The sequence below is a fragment of the Lampetra fluviatilis genome, chromosome 42, assembly GCF_964198595.1.
Source record: "Lampetra fluviatilis chromosome 42, kcLamFluv1.1, whole genome shotgun sequence".
NCBI classification, from domain to species: Eukaryota; Metazoa; Chordata; class Hyperoartia; order Petromyzontiformes; family Petromyzontidae; genus Lampetra; species Lampetra fluviatilis.
In genome coordinates, this window is record NC_136316.1 from 9,760,060 (window position 1) to 9,777,582 (window position 17,523).

The window sequence follows — 17,523 nt, forward strand, 5'->3', positions numbered from 1 at the left end:
TTGGCTGTAGACCAGTTTTATATTGGCAGGGAGCAGTCCATAAGACGACCCTTCTTGACTTATTGCAAAATGGTACCGTTGCCTCGCGTGTTATGCAACGCGACTTTGCAATAGCGCGTTCGATTAACTTACACTTATTTTTGTTGAAGTAACGCGCTCCAGCGATTTGGCCACGGTGTACGGAACGCGCTGCGAGCTCATCGTTCGTCAGGGCAGCAAAGTTTAGTAGCGATGTTCCCTGAGGTGCAGCAGTACTGACAACCACCACAAGCACGGGCAGCAGCAGCAGCATTTCCTTCTTGCGCCACTCTCTCCTCCTCCCTTTTCACCAGCCCCAGTGCGCCACACTCAAACATCTCACAACCCGTTAAAAATCTGTTTAACTTTTTTTTCTTTAAATAGGCTGTTACTACCTTTCATATATGTACGGTAGTATTGTAAATACAATGTATCGTAACCAGTGAAAGATGTGGACGTAAGAATGAAGTTCGACAGCATACTCTCACTAACACCAACCATTTCCTTGATTTCTTACAGGAATTTTTTTTATTTACACAATTTTGAGGTACGCGCCGTTTTTCAAGAACACAAACCTAGAGGTAGCTGTACTGATTTTATCAACCCTGGAGAATTTAAAATTGTATCCTTGCAGGTTGCGAGCTGGGCTGAGCGCGGTGAAACCCGACGACTGTGTGGTAGGGAAGTGGGGGTGGGAGCGGAGCTGTTTTGGAAATTCTTACCCAAAACAACTAAAAAGTGATTTGGATTGTAAGAGCCGGATCTCGTATTGCAGTCAACATGGGGAACGTGACTTGCGGCGAGAGAAAAGTCGGCAGCGTCAGAATACGCGTAGAGCAAATGTCCATGTCTAAATAAACACTTCACAGCCCTTGTTTATTAAATATTGCAAGAATAGTGTTTATTCAAGCTTCGAATATCATTCAGTTTCACAAATAGAAATCAATATTGGTTAGTTTTGGCATCTTACTCGCGCTGTATTTGTATTATTTAATGTAATAATTCATGCGGCTTAATAGCAGCGGCAGCATGGCAGGGCCCCGGCCAACAATCAAAAGCGCGCGCACCACATCCCAGGGGTTGACTAGATGTTTACACGATTCTGATGATTATTACTACTACTACGCTTGTTTATCCAGGAAAATATCACCGAGTCTCGTGACTTCTCCTTCAGGAGGGTTCTTTCGAGGTCTCGCAGTCGTGGGTGACGGCTGCTTTGTATATTCTAATTTAGTAATTTGCAGGAAATTAAAAAGAAAATTTGGACCGTGACACCAGGCACAGATCGGACTACTCACTCGAAGGACATCACAGCACCTTTAACGTCCACTGTGAAGCGGACTGTGTGCGTTGGTCTGGCTACTAGACCCGCAGTATTAAAGCAGGGTGGCCGCTGGATTCGAACGGTGAACCTCTGTAAAGAAGCGGGAACACACTACCGCGAGGCTTTATCACCACCCCAAATTAAATAATTACCTGTGTTTGGGAAATAATCACGAGTCATCCCGAGGAGAGAGTGGCCGATTCGGACGTTGACTACGTACGGTGCGAAAGAAGTTCAAAATACAGGGTGTTTCAAATATTTCAAAGCAGTATATTTCACGATGGCAATATGTTACAGTTACACAAAAAGTTACAAACGGTTTAATGAGTTATCAAGTTTTACTAACCATTTTATAAATGCTCTATGTGCCCTCCACCTGCTGTATGGACAACATCGAGACTATAGTTGAATTCGTCCCAAACGCCTCTCTTCTCACGTTTTCCTCTGAGATGCGTGGTCGCCCTGTGCTCACATACACAGCCTGTTTCCTCAAATTGTCGGTACCAACGATGAATGCTCTTTGACATTGGCGGATCAATGCCAAAACGTCATTGAAATGCACGCTACACCGCAATTACGGATTCAGTCTTGCTGAACTGCAGAACGCATAACGCCCCTTGTGTTGCAGGGTCACCGTCTTGCGAATTACTGAGGCTAGGGGCTGTTGGTGCGCTGGGAGAGGCATCTCGTGGTAATCATTTGAAATTCTATGCCCCGCCCTCTCTATGCCCCGCCCTCTCTATGCCCCGCCCTTTCAAGTGGTAGGGAGTTGTATTCATGGGCGGTTCGTGGTTGCAGAGATATAGCGATTTCAAATTGGGTCCATCTTTTTAAAACAACCTGTACATACATGAAAAATTGTCAACTCAGACTCTGATGGGTGCTCCCTTTTGGGTCGACTAACTTCTACGGCAGTTCCTTACTTCAAGAGACTAAACCCTCCACGATCACACACAGTGCTCCACTCCGTTGTGTCTATAGAATCTCAAGATGTGCGTGTGTGTATAGACTCAGAGGGGTATACATAGACACAAGAGGTGGACGAGACAAAATAAAGTACAAACCAAACAAGTTTGATTACTGTTTCAGCGAACCACATTTCATACAGAAACACAGGGCAACATCTACATTCAAGAGAGATCAAGATAACTTTTTGACACAGACCATAAACTCCAACATCCAGGGACTTTGATGAGAGATGAGTGTTCTATGTTCAGCAGCAGTCATCTGATTTCATCATTGCCAAAGTTGCCAGTGTCCTGTTTAACACGTAGTAGGCTTTCTCAACCAATATAATCCAGATATTTTTTGGGTTAGATCGCGTGAATATAAATGTGTTGTTGAACCCGTCACCACCCGATACAGCTAATTAGTAAGATTTGTCACGTAAACAAAACATGCCAGTTCATTAATAGTTCGGCACACCGGTGTGTTGGAGAGTAAACCCAGAACATTTGCAATTCGAGTACTGTGACGTTTTGCCGGTAATTACCTTACTAATTGCCTGTGTCGGGTGGTGGTGGGTTTCACGACACATTTATTATGGAGTGTCCTGTTGTAAAGAAGCAGAAGCCAATCATGGGGCACGGATATAAAAAAAAAACATCCACAGGTGACGGAACCAAGACTACCAAACGTGAGTAGTAGTTTACGCTTTCTGTTGGGCGTCGGGGTTTGAACCCAGGTTCTGAGCAATGCTCACCGAGGTTCTGAGCAATGCTCACCGAGGTTCTGAGCAATGCTCACCGAGGTTCTGAGCAATGCTCACTGAGGGATCTTACATGGGCAGCAGCGCCCTGGGACACAGATAGATCGCCTTGATCTCAGTGCAGTCAGTTGGACATGCCCCAGCACACCCACGTGAGCGCTGTATTTCTTTGCAGGACAAAAGAACAAAGAGGCCGTCACATACCAGTCAAGTGCAGCTACACAGAGATCAAGCCGATAAAGGATGCGGGTTTTCAAAGGCTGCATGGGATGCGTGCGTATGCTTGGAATACACACGGCGCGCTATCTTTCGACTTACCACATGAAAAAAATATCTATTTGGGTAAAAACTATCAAAAGTTGGTTTGTGACGGGATATCTTTCAGTTCCGATGTGTCACGAGTTGAGAGCTATGCGTGGAGATATCGGCCGATAGGACACCTTTGTTTGGTTGTGTCCATTCACTTTCTGATGTTCAGAGATTATTTTTTAAACGTTATTATTATGCTTGAAGATCCAAGAAGGCCCCCGAGTCTCGTGACTCTTTCGAATCAAGATCCTGCCAAGTTGTCGCAGTAAGGGATAATGATTGCTATGTAGATTCCAATTGAGTAATTAGAAACATGTGCCAATATCAACGGTTTCAACAGATAAATATACTCTCACAAGGCAGTGCCAGTACAGTAAGAGCACTGGGCCACTGAGGAAGTGCATGTTAAGTGTTAGTCATGGCAGCGGTCCCCAAACTTTTTGGTACCAGGAACCAGTTTCGTGGAAGACAATTTTTTCATGGACCCGGGGGGGGGTCATCACTGGGTCTTTCCCCCTTTTCAAAGAAGTTCTCCAGCGATGTTTGTTTATTACTCATTGTGGCTAGGGGTTAGAGCTTGTGGGCGAACCAAAACTGTGACTGAGACGAGTACGCAGTGCGGGAAAGAGGCGCGGACGGAAGTGGTAAATAATAAAATAATGGGGGCGGGCCCCACGCGGACTCACCGCTCTCACCTCCTGCTGTGCGGCCCGGTTCCTAACAGGCCACGGAGCGGTACCGGTCCACGGCCCGGGGGTTGGGGACCCCTGAGTTATGGCATTCGGCAAATAAATTGCTTAAAATAGAGATTCCTCCAGTCTAAAAAAAGATTCTGATTCTGAGCTGCGCCTGTCACTGGAATGGCAGGTGTGATGTTGTGACATACCGATGCATGTACAGCAGATGTTTCCATGTGACTGTTTAAATTCCACGTTGGTGTCACGTTTACATTTTACATATAAACGAGTAAGCCGTTTGCATCGGACCCACATATACATATATAGCAGGGGAGAGTCAGACCAAGTCCCCTTCAGGACTTAAAGGGTTCAGTTTTAAAGCCAGAGGCTTGGAGAGCCAGAAGTATGGCAGCCTTGGGATTCTTGGGAGTCACTTTAATGCCGAGACGATTTTAAGAATGGATATGCCACGGGAACCACCTGGTAGTTAAGAAAGTCGCAATTAAATTCTGACTTTAAGCTTTCGTGACTGCAGGAATTCATATTAATTGGGTCTTTCGGTAAAGCCACGATCGCAACACAAGCAATCGTCATCACCTGATGACGATTGCTTGTGTTGCGATCGAAACGTCGTGATATTTTTGAAAAATTTTCGATCTACGTGGCTTTACTGAAAGACCCAATGAATACATAACGATTGTAAACACAAAATTCTAAGAAATTGCTAAATATTTAATTTTAACTTATGGGGACGTGACAAAGTGCAGATTGTAAACAACGAATTGTTCTAAAAATAGTGAAGGGAGAAGTTCAGCGGTTAAATTGAGGAAGGCTCTACGATGATTAGCGCAGGCTTTACGATGCCCCTACCACCCACGATGGGAGCTCTTCCCCATGCAAGCAACATTATCAACCAAGAACAACAATGGCTGCATCCACCAACTACATCTGGACATCTGTGACTATTGGACATCTGTGAAAAATAGTTGTATAGCTCATTGGATTGCTCCAGTATAAATAAAGATTCTGATACATCAGTGGTCCTCATTACAAGGCCTGCGGGCCGCTGGTGGCCCCTGGTGGCCCCTGGTGGCCTTAAGTGCGGCCCCTGACGTGCGACCCCCGACAATACACAATTGTGAAAACACCCCCCATCAATCATCGTGCTGTCAAACCCCCAATAGTTGGAAATGTGTGACGGTCGGTGCTCACACTGATGTCTTATCGGCAACATTTCCCCCCACCCTCTGAAAATTTGTGAAGAACACTGGACTACATTATCAGCAGCACAGGTAGTCTCTGCAGGAATGCCACCGTGTAATACTGAAGCCGTTTGCCTCCCATGAACTGCTCAACTCCTGATGTTTGCTACCCTTAACAATGCTGCTCAACCCAGAATGCACTGTGCAAATTTACCGCAATATTTTTCGCGAGAGCGATCCAGTGCAATTTTACAAGAATACATCCTGGTATCGCATTTATTTTACATTTTCAATCTTGCTTTTTGCCAACTAGGCAAAGCAAAGCATGTTATCCCCACAACTGTTAAGAGTCACACATTACAATCTGAACAACTCAATTGACAACATTCCGGTTGAAATTCTCCAATAGTCTATTTTCCACAACCACCACACCTCTGTCTTTAGCTGTGCAAATGCGTGGGTGTTTCATGCTATGCCCATTTGACGCGTACGCCTTTTGGAGCTAAACGCGTCTGAATTCCATGCCAAAGCAAGTTTTTACAACGCCCGTTCTCGTGCATTCACTGGTGACCGAGCTAAGCAGACCACGAACATCACGACACACTTGCAGGATGTAAATCGTAGTGGCCGCTTGGAATTCCAAACCAGGAGTTTGGCGGCGCTGGTTCTCCCCTGCCAGGGAGGTTCTCAGCGACTGCTCTCTCCGTCCTCTCCTCCTCCCTCTGCGCCGCCCCCCTCGGGGATGGGTTCCACAGAGTCGTAGTGCTCCCCCAGGCCGTAGGCGTGGCGCATGTAGCTGTGGAGTGGGGGGGGGTGACAGCGGCAGCATCGGCTCATGTTGGCAAGGGTCATTGCTTCATTTGGAAATATGCAAATGATGAGAAAACCCATTGCAACAGAAACATCAATGCAGCTTAGAGTAAAGGAATTTAACAACACACAAAGGTGTGCTGTGTATGTACAAAAGCTCTCAGCGCTGCTGCCTGTTGGGATGGCCACATCTTCTGAACTCTTTGAGTTAATGGTCTAAATGACAACATGCCCACATTATTCAGTTCTATTGTGTGGGTAGCGCTGGCCACGTGGGTGCTGTCGGTGTGAGCCTACATGAGTGTGATGGGCGGAACGTGGTACTCGTCCCCGATGGTGATGGGAGGAGCGCTCGCCTGCACCACCTCCAGGGGCATCTCCAATGCATGAGACAGGGCCCTTAGCTGGTTGCGCAGCACCACATACACACAAGTGGAACATCATCACTCCTGCACCCGCATATAATGGCTCAATCGTTGAAGGAACCGCACTTTATGGTCCCATAAATACAAAACTCCCCTCTTAGTCGCTTGTATTGTCAGACCAAGGAGCTATTAGTGAGCTATTAGTGAGCAGCCATGCAGGCTTGCCCAAAAATGTTAGGTTTAGCGCAGTAAAACCAAACACACATACCATCACATACCCACACACTCAGATATGTCCATATAAACAAACAAAGACAAAGTTCCCCCTGAAAGTCTGTAACAGACTATTGGGGCAAGTGCTGTTAGCGAGTACCTATGAAGGCCAGCACAGCACACGAGAGGGTGGGTGGCCAGCACCACGCCCGGCCGCCTTTGTCCATACATACCCCAGCACACACACACACGCACGTGGTGTGTGTGTCACACACACACGTGGTGTGTGTCGCGGCCTCTTACCTCCAGTTGGCCTCCCCATGCTGCAGTCTTCTCCACCTCATCGCAGTATTTGTCAAACTCCTCTGCGACAAATGCAATGACAGCGAGATTGCCGAGGGTGTTATGCACAGTAGTCATTGTGTTTAAGCCTTGCAGTTCAGCGCAGCCATGCTAAACTACAGAATGCATTCAAGCATGGCGAATATGGTAATCGTCTATGCTTGAATGCTAAAACACCCATGCAAATGATCTTGTCGTTACTTTACATATTTTCCCAGGAGAGAGGATATTCTATTAAATTCAGCTCTTAAAAATAATGGTTGGGATAGTTTTTCACCAGACTTCCACCGTACAGCTGGAGACAGATCCCACTGGATAACAAAGCCATATGTCCTGGTGAAACAAACGCATTACTTTAAAATGTCTCACAGTTTGCACAACAAGACCACATCTTTTTTTTCTATTCCTGTTCAAATATAAGCCTCGGAGCTACACCACGATAAATTAAATGTTCCATCGGAATCTATGGGAATTTTTTTCAGTCATTGAATCTCAAAAGAATCCAGTTTAAACTGAAATAGTTTCTATCTATTAGAAGCCAGGACCGCAGTGACGATGGCTCATTGCTCAGACAAAAAATTCACCTTAAATCGCCTAGGCTAAATCAGCACATTTAAAACATTTTGCAAGTGAGATCTGACCATCATTAGATGTGTAGGAAATAATTTAATACATAAAATTACATTTTTATGCCCTTTACAACTACGGTTGAAAGCAGTCATACATTAGCTCCTGATTTTGGTCTATCTGCGTGCCTTTAACATGTAGCATTGGGTCACGATAACAACGTACATAACCATCTGGTATAAATGAAACGTGAGTGTAAATCATATTTATTTATACTGGAGGAATCTGATGAGCACAGATGTCCAGTAAATGTTGTTGTTATAAGAAACTTACTGTTCGAAGGGTTACCAAGACTTGGTGACAAAACAACAATCAGCAATGGAAACCCTTCTGAGCCAATGCGATGAAATCAGATGCCATGTATGCCCCCAGGATAACATCATGACATGCGATGTCATCTCGCGACATCACACGTCATGCACTCGCCTCCACTCAGGATACACATAATTACACGCGACATCTCTATTATCACTCATTAAATACGACCGGGTGGTGATGTCACTATGGCGCTTGTGCCATGTTAGTTGGACTTTGAGGCCACGTGAAGAGTTGAAGGCCCGCTGGCAGAAGGTCACGGAGCAGACCCAGGTGCCATGGGTTGAGTGAATGAGATGACTCGCAGATGCACCAACTGTGTTTCCCACTCTGTGAACTCTCCATTTTAGCCGCCTGGCACTCTGCTCGTTGTTGCGAGCGTCGCTCCTCTGCCCTCCATTGTTGCTGGAGGGTGACTGCCTCCAACTCCCCAGCAGTCACCTTTATGAATCTCCTTGACAGAAGCCACTCTTGACACTGCTGATACCAGCTCCACATCCTTCTGTCTCATATCAGCCCGTGCCATGCCCGTTTAACCCCATATATCCGGCCAAACAGAAGCTGTTTAGGCATGCGGTGGCTGGGCATGCGGGCTACATGACCCAGCCAGCGCAGCCTTGCTTGCCAGAGGACCTCACGGATGGGATTGTGTCTAGATCTTTCAAGGAGTTGTGAGCTCCTCATACAATCCAGGGCAAAACTTTGGCCGAGAAGACCCGGAGCTTTGTGTGGAATGAAAGACCAGGTAGCTTCCGCAAAGCATGACGCACCTTATGAATATATAATGCCGCTCGACAAACACACGAACACACGTACCATCTGTGTACGCCTCGCCCGTGCCAGCCTGAGTGAGGAATGGTGCAAATTCGTCGCGGTGCTGCCGTATGTAGCTCGCGGCACACGCCCTCAACTCGGCGACGGACAGCGCGGGGCCCGCCCGTGCCTCCAGCTGGTGCCGCACGGCCGCGTACATGCAGTGGCCATCGGGCGGCACGGGCCGGGCGTGCAGGCCACGGGCGGCCAGCAAGTCGGCCACACGGCGGCCCTCGAGGTGACGCGCGCCGTGAGTCAGCTCGTTCAACTCGGCCGTCGCGATACGAGCCTCGCGCTCCCTCTCGCTCGCAGCCTTCTTGTCCTGAGCGGGGGGCGGCAGGGACACGAAAGAAGCGATGGCATCAGCCATAATAACCTACCCGCAGTGCTTTTGTAAAATACATTGACTCTTCGGGCCCTGATCAAGACTGATTTGCATGTTCTAATCAGAGCACCATCCACCCAGATATAACACGGTGCAAACATTAATGAAACACCTGGAAGCATGGCTACTATTCAAGGCAAAACGATTAATACACGCCTCTGACGAGGAAATTACGCTGGGCATTTAACACTCTTTACAGGGCATGCGAGTGTGTCATCTCGTGTGGATGAGAGGCCTATTGAAGACATTTCAGAGGTGATTCTGTGGTGTTATCATCTCAGGCCATTCCCTAACACAGGGTGATGCACCGCTGCTTGCGAGAGTCCTGAATGCAAAATTATTTGCCTGATCACATTATGACCAAATCACCCAGCATGAGTCCAAACTCTTAAGCAGGGTTGAGCCAGGATACTGCTTGAATGAGTAATCACAGGCAGGTATTGTAGTCTGCTGTGGGGCTAGGTTGTTACGAGAGGGCAGTGCAGCACAGCATCATCCATTGTTGTATTGTCCTGTGTTCCAAAGTGTTTGTGAACGCTGCCCACCTATGCCAACCTACACTGACCAAGGAAGTATGGTCAAATAACCTACATGATCCGTATGGCATGGGGAGGCCCATATCCAGCAATGGATTGACAAACATGACCATATACAGTGAGGGAAAAAAGTATTTGATCCCCTACTGATTTTGTACGTTTGCCCACTGACAAAGAAATGATCAGTCTATAATTTTAATGGTAGGTTTATTTGAACAGTGAGAGACAGAATAACAACAAAATCCAGAAAAACGCATGTCAAAAATGTTATAAATTGATTTGCATTTTAATGAGGGAAATAAGTATTTGACCCCCTCTCAATCAGAAAGATTTTTGGCTCCCAGGTATCTTTTATACAGGTTACGAGTTGAGATTAGGAACACACTATTAAAGGGAGTGCTCCTAATCTCAGCTTACCTGTATAAAAAACACCTGTTCACAGAAGCAATCAATCAATCAATCAGATTCCAAACTCTCCACCATGGCCAAGACCAAAGAGCTCTCCAAGGATGTCAGGGACAAGAGTGTAGACCTACACAAGGCTGGAATGGGCTACTGGACCATCGCCAAGCAGCTTGGTGAGAAGGTGACAACAGTTGGTGCGATTATTCACAAATGGAAGAAACACAAAAGAACTGTCAATCTCCCTCAGCCTGGGGCTCCATGCAAGATCTCACCTCGTGGAGTTGCAATGATCATGACAACGGTGAGGAATCAGCCCAGAACTACACGGGAGGATCTTGTCAATGATCTCAAGGCAGCTGGGACCATAGTCACCAAGAAAACAGTTGGTAACACACTACGCCGTGAAGGACTGAAATCCTGCAGCGCCCGCAAAGTTCCCCTGCTCAAGAAAGCACATATACATGCCCGTCTAAAGTTTGCCAATGAACATCTGAATGGTTCAGAGGACAACTGGGTGAAAGTGTTGTGATCAGATGAGACCAAAATGGAGCTCTTTGGCATCAACTCAACTCGCTGTGTTTGGAGGAGGAGGAATGCTGCCTATGACCCCAAGAACACCATCCCCACCATCAAACATGGAGGTGGAAACATTATGCTTTGGGGGTGTTTTTCTGCTCAGGGGACAGGACTTCACCGCATCAAAGGGACGATGGTTGGGGCCATGTACCGTCAAATCTTGGGTGAGAACCTCCTTCCCTCAGCCAGGGCATTGAAAATGGGTCGTGGATGGGTATTCCAGCATGACAATGACCCAAAACACACGGCCAAGACAACAAAGGAGTGGCTCAAGAAGAAGCACATTAAGGTCCTGGAGTGGCCTAGCCAGTCTCCAGACCTTAATCCCATAGAAAATCTGTGGAGGGAGCTGAAGGTTTGAGTTGCCAAACGTCAGCCTCGAAACCTTAATGACTTGGAGAAAATCTGCAAAGAGGAGTGGGACAAAATCCCTCCTGAGATGTGTGCAAACCTGGTGGCCAACGTCTGACCTCTGATTGCCAACAAGGGTTTTGCCACCAAGTACTAAGTCATGTTTTGCAGAGGGGTCAAATACTTATTTTCCTCATTAAAATGCAAATCAATTCATAACATTTTTGACATGCATTTTTCTGGATTTTGTTGTTGTTATTCTGTCTCTCACTGTTCAAATAAACCTACCATGAAAATTATAGACTGATCATTTCTTTGTCAGTGGGCAAACGTACAAATCAGCAGGGGATCAAATACTTTTTTCCCTCACTGTATATGATCCGTATGGTCATGGGGAGGCCCATATCCAGCAATGGATTGACAAACATAACCATATATCTTGACTTAAAGCTTTCGTGACTGCAGGAATTCATATTATTTGGGTCATTCGGTAAAGTCACGTAGATAGATCAATACAATACAAAAGAAAAAAATAAAGTGAATAAAAAATTATAAAAATAACACAACGTTTTGATCGCAACACAAGCAATCGTCATCAGGAGAAAAAAGAGGGGGAAAGCTGCTGAGGCAGGCTGTTTTTAAAGGTTTGAAATGGGTGTAGCCCAAGGGTCATAAAGAAGTGGGCGGGGCTAGTGATGTTAAAGTGAGAGAGATTAGCATGTCAATGTAAGAGATTAGCATGTCAATGTAAGAGATTAGCATGTCAATGTAAACGGCGGCTGTGTTAGTGTGAACCTGTTAATGTAAAATCAGAGAGTCGAAAATAACTGCTAACAGCGGAAGGTAAGATGGAAACATCACAGCCAGTTATAACTTAAACTTGTTAATAACGTCCTTCCAATGATTGCTCAGTTTGTACCCATCTTCTCGCTTCAAATTGTGTCTGTGTCTATATATCTAAACTAGCAGAAGTACCCGGCGTTGCCCGGGTGAAAAAGATATTTCTTAATAACCTTACATATATACACACCCTCACCACTCACCCTCACCATTCACCCTCACCACTCTCCCTCACCACTCTCCCTCACCACTCTCCCTCACCACTCATCCTCACCAATCACACCCTCACCAATCACCGCTCACCATTCACCCTCAACACTCACCACTCACCACTCACCCTCACCATTCACCCTCACCACTCTCCCTCACCACTCATCCTCACCAATCACACCCTCACCACTCTCCCTCACCACTCTCCCTCACCACTCATCCTCACCACTCACCACTCACTGTCACCATTCACCCTCACCACTCTCCCTCACCACTCTCCCTCACCACTCATCCTCACCAATCACACCCTCACCAATCACCACTCACCACTCAACCTCAACACTCACCCTCACCACTCACCACTCACCCTCACCATTCACCCTCACCACTCTCCCTCACCACTCTCCCTCACCACTCATCCTCACCAATCACACCCTCACCAATAACCACTCACCACTCACCCTCAACACTCACCCTCACCACTCACCACTCACCCTCACCATTCACCCTCACCACTCTCCCTCACCACTCTCCCTCACCACTCATCCTCACCACTCAACCTCCCCTCACCACTCACTAATCACCACTCACAATCGCCACTCACAACCGCCCTCACCATTATATTTTTGTCCCAGTCAACGCCGGATATTTCCCATTCGTAGCAGTTTATATCAACTCTATAACCAACTTATATTAAACAGGAAGCGCGATCCTAAAGTAATTTACAACCTTCGATTAGTCCTTTGTGCGATTCAAAGAATCGATTCCTGGCATTTTGGGGGTTTACATTTTGAATGACAGAGTTTTACTTTCATTGGTATGTAATGTTTTAATGTTTTCAGGAGTTTTTAATTACATTTTTGCCCCGGTCAACGCCGGATATTTGCCGTTCGTAGCAGTTTATATCGACTTTAACCAACTTATAGTAAACGGGAATCGTCCGAATCTAAAGGAATCTACAACCTTCGATTCCTATGCGCGATTCAGAGAATCGATTCTTGGCACGTCGGGTTTAAAAGTAATTACACAGTTGTATTTTCATTGGTATGTAATGTTTTAAAGTTTTCAGAAGATTTTAAAAGTATTTTCCCCCCGGGCAACGCCGGGTATATCGAGTTTATACCACAAAGTCGTCGCTTGACACGGGTGGGGTGTCGAGGCCTAGTACCGTGCAGAGCCTCCGGCCTCGCCTAGATTGCCTACCCAGCTGAGGCTGGGTACTGGGGCCGTTACCCCCCCCCCCGCGCTACAATAATACTGTCTAATCGCTATAATTTTATTATCTACCGACCCTATAATAGTAATTGCACACATTGTGGGGGGGGGAGTGAAGAGGACGTGAAACTTTGATGAATTTACCTCAGAGTCGCGTGTTAATGCGTGCGCATATTTTTTACGGGAATTAAAAATGGCGTCCACCCCGCAGCGAATGCGTCGCTACCCGTTGCCAGGGGCAACCGCCGTCCAATGAAACTGCGTATGGTCCGGCGACACACAGACACACACACAGACAGACAGACAGATTTGCGATTTTATATATATAGATGGCTTCATGAACAAATCTTTGTTGATAGCCAGTGGGTTTGCAGAGTACCTTCGTCTTGGAGAAATCAATTTCATGTGAGCCCACCGCATTAAAACAATGATCAGCCACAGCCGAGGTATTGGTCCTACCGTGTTTCAAATCTCCCTGATGTTCACGAACACGGTCCGAGACATGTCGCTTAATTTCCCCAATGTAACTACTGCCGCAGGCACAGCTTAGTTTGTAGACGCCGGGGTATTGCATGTCAGGAATCACATTCTTCACAGATGGGATCAGATCACGAATTTTATGTACTGTGTTAAATCGAACCTGGATCTTGTTTGCTCATGATTTTGGAAAAATTTTTGGTGACCCCTGCTATGTAGGTGATGGTTTTGATTGGGTCCTCAGATAGTTCTTTCCCAACGGTTGGACTGATAGCTTTATGGACTGTATAGTCTGAATATCCATTCATCTTGAGGGCTTGGTGTACATGCTCCAGTTCACTGGCTCGGTGGTGATGGTCGGAAATACAACGAGCTCTATGGTGTAGAGTTTTGATGAGGGAATTCTTCTGGGCTGGATGGTGGTGGGAGTCAGGTTTTAGATAGGCATCAGTGTGGGTGGCTTTCCTGTAGACAGTGTCCCATTGAGCCATCTGGTCTCTTTTCGATTAAAACATCCAAGAATGGTAACTTGCCATCCTTTTCCACCGCCATGGTGAATTTGATGGCTGGGTGTTAGGAATTGATGTGGTTGAAGAATTGGTTCCAAGCTGGTAGGCCATTTGGCCAGATGACGAACGTGTCATCTACGTACCTCTTCCACAAGGATGGACGTAGAGTGGATGCCTGGATGGCATCTGTCTCAAATTTTTCCATGAAAACATTGGCTACAACTGGAGATAAGGGAGAACCCATTGGGGTACCTTCAACTTGTTTGGAAAATGTTCCATTCCAGGTGAAGTGTTGGTGAGGCAGTGTCTAACAAGGGCCGGTACATCAGCATTCAGTCCTTGCTGGACCAAATCTTAAATGATTGCAATGGTGTCAGGCACATGAACTTTGGTAAACAAAGATACTACATCGAAACTAATGAGCAAATCACCTGGAGATAAGGAGATGTCCTTAAGAATGTAACCATATATGTACATGTACAATAACATGATTTGGATAGCCAAATTAAAACAATTTGATGGAAATAAAATCCATGTCTAAGAATAATAATTTAAACAGGACTTCAATTAGAATGGTGTGGTAGTGTAGAATGATTATTTGGGCATGAGGTGCTTTGAGGCCCGTGTGTAAACAATACATAACATACATTAACGGTGACATTGAAAGTTATCAGGTGAGTGTGGGAAGGCTATGATCGCAACACACTCGTCTCACCCGTCGCTTCTGGGCCTTGCTCACACGCAGCTGCGTCTCCGTCTTCCCTGCATCTTCTGCAACCGAAGTCAGTTCCACACTGGCCAGCGCATCCAGCACGCTCCCCACCTGCTCCACACTCAGCACAGTCAGAAGATCAGGAGTGATAGGAATGCTGATTTGTTTCAGCCTGGGCATGGAGGCAAGGTAAGAGAACAAGGAGCCCTAAATGGGGAAACGCGTGCAGTGCACATCTGTAAATCAATGTGTGGGCTTTGCAAGTGTGCTGCATAGTTCTCCGATGTGTTTTGGGGGGGTTTGTAGCACGTGCTTTTACAACACGATTATTTTACATTTCACTCCACGTGCTGGGTCGCTTCTTTCGGTTCCTACAGAAACTGCCGGCATCGTGGAGCAAAAACATCGCGGCACCGTGACTGCCCAGTAGCAAATAGTGGTGCGGTCACAGCTGCACTATTGGCTACGGTTAATTACCGTGGCTGCTTGGCTCTCGCTGCGCTCCCCAGCGAGCACGAGTCTCTCGCGTTCGTGGCGTGCCTCCAGCTCGGCCTCCGTCTGTGCGACCTCATCCGCAAGCTGCTTGCGCCTTTTCTTGTCGTTCTTCGGTACCGCATTCTTCATTGCCTGGACACGCCCTGTGGAAAAACAAATTACTCGACAGCCAGGAACGGTGCAACCAGATTTCCCCGAGCAATATATAACATACTGTACTATGTTCTCACATTTCCTTTCCTGTGACCAAATCACCCAGGATGCACTCATCATATCCTGGAAACTGCTATATAGCATCCTATGACACCTGTTTTATACATTATGATCACTCATTCACCTCCGCTAACAGTTGGCTACGTACGGTGCGAAAGAAGTTCAACATACATTCAAGCACTATTGAGGCTCAACCCTGCGTAGCGATCAAGATCTGACAGGCTTGGGCACATTCCAGGCGATGCTCCAGCAAAAATCCTCACCTGCATCATCTTGCATCCTCCAAAGTCTCTCCAGTGCAAATGATCTACGGAGATTGGTTTTAATACTGTTTTGTTATAGTCAATGGTTCCATTGGTACAGGGGTCAGGTCAAAGTGTCTCTCAGCTCGTCTCTGTGGACCTCAGCCAATGATACTAATTCCACATTCTATTGGATGGTGGCAGTCTCTCCATATAATGAGAACTGCTGTGTTCCCACAAAGTAGAACGGTACTTATTTTAGCGACCCCGGAGAGATGATGAGATGAGCGAACGGCTCTGCTCCAGCGCCTGTAAAGGGACGTTAACTAGGGGAGCGTAAGCTTGGCATTTGAGCACAAATGTGTGAATAAGGAAATAACATTTCGATTTAAAGCTTTCGTGACTGCAGGGATTCATCTTGGTTCTTTCGGTAAAGTCACGTAGAAGGGAAATAATAAAATAATACATTTCGATTTAAAGCTTTCGTGACTGCAGGGATTCATCTTCTTGGTTCTTTCGGTAAAGTCACGTAGAAGGGAAGTAATAAAATAATAAAAATAAAACAGAATAAAATAATTATTATGTTTTATTTTTTATTATTTCCCTTCTCCATGACTTTACCGAAAGAACCAAGAAAAGGAAATAAAAATGCTCAAATAAAAATTAAGTCATCGTAACAGAATTGAGTCAAAATATATAACGTAAGTGATGTGCGGCTAAAATGTACTTAAACATACTGTATGTATAAAATACATATAGCAAATAAATTACTCGTGTTGCTGCAGGCACATAAATGAAAATATTTTCGTCAATCCACTGCTAGAGGAGAGCGTCCCCATGCGGGTTCATCATCGTGCGGGTTTCATCGTCGTGCGTGTCGATGGCGTGGGAGTATAGCAAGTACAGTGTGGTATAATAATAATGATGATCGATGTTGCTGCCCATGGCGAGACCGGTTGTTCAAGGGACGTTTCCCCTAATTGCCCACACAACGACGGGACACTTCGTCTGTTGTTATTCCAGAATCGGCCCCGCGCCTCGCGTACACCACGCGTCCTGCGTTCACTGTGAGCGTCAACGCGGCGCCGTGCTTGACAGTCTGAACGTGTCTCAAGGCTCTACTCCTCCTACACGGAGTAGCAACAACTCCAGTCACCTACACGGAGTGGCAACCTACACGGAGTGGCAACCTACACGGAGTGGCAACCTACACGGAGTGGCAACCTACACGGAGTGGCAACCTACACGGAGTGGCAACCTACACGGAGTGGCAACCTACACGGAGTGGCAACCTACACGGACAACTCCGTGTAGGTGACTGCACACAAGTTGGCGAAGACCACCGCGGTGCCGCTCGAAGCCTTCAACGAGCCCCCCCCTACCCCAGCTCCATGGAGCCTCGCGGGCACGGCGAGCAGGCAAGGCGCGGGGCTCGCGGGGGAAGCTGCAGCACCACCACAATCACCGCCACCACCATCACCACAACACCACCATCACCGCCTCGTTACCCTGCAGCTCTCTCTTCTCCCGCTTGTGCCTCTGCGAGAGCTCCTCCTGGGCGGGGAGGCGCCCGCTGCCGACACCGCCACCGTCGGCTGCTGCTGCGCGCTGCTGCTGCTGCTCCATCGTGGGCC

General features: G+C 46.8%; 1 protein-coding gene across 1 annotated transcript; it reads right to left on the reverse strand.

Moving 5' to 3' along the window:
- Positions 1–480: 480 nt before the first annotated feature.
- LOC144946709 (deubiquitinase OTUD6B-like) lies at positions 481–17,517 on the reverse strand. The gene is made up of 7 exons (XM_078875818.1): positions 17,398–17,517; positions 15,417–15,577; positions 14,943–15,050; positions 8,727–9,045; positions 6,930–6,991; positions 6,346–6,452; positions 481–6,034 (listed from the first exon to the last, which is right to left on the reverse strand). The coding sequence occupies exons 1-7, from the start codon at positions 17,513–17,515 to the stop codon at positions 5,926–5,928; spliced, it is 984 nt and encodes a 327-aa protein (XP_078731944.1). The 5' UTR covers positions 17,516–17,517; the 3' UTR covers positions 481–5,925.
- Between the last annotated feature and the right edge of the window lie 6 nt (positions 17,518–17,523).

Bases quoted from the DNA above. Each gene is read 5' to 3' on its own strand.
- LOC144946709 (XM_078875818.1), bottom strand. From the start codon at position 17,515: ATGGAGCAGCAGCAGCAGCGCGCAGCAGCAGCCGACGGTGGCGGTGTC. The intron at 6,992-8,726 runs GTACGTGTGTTC...CATTTGTCGCAG, and splicing joins GGGCGAGGCGTACACAGATG to AGGAGTTTGACAAATACTGC. The intron at 6,035-6,345 runs GTAGGCTCACAC...CCCACTCCACAG, and splicing joins GTTCCGCCCATCACACTCAT to CTACATGCGCCACGCCTACG.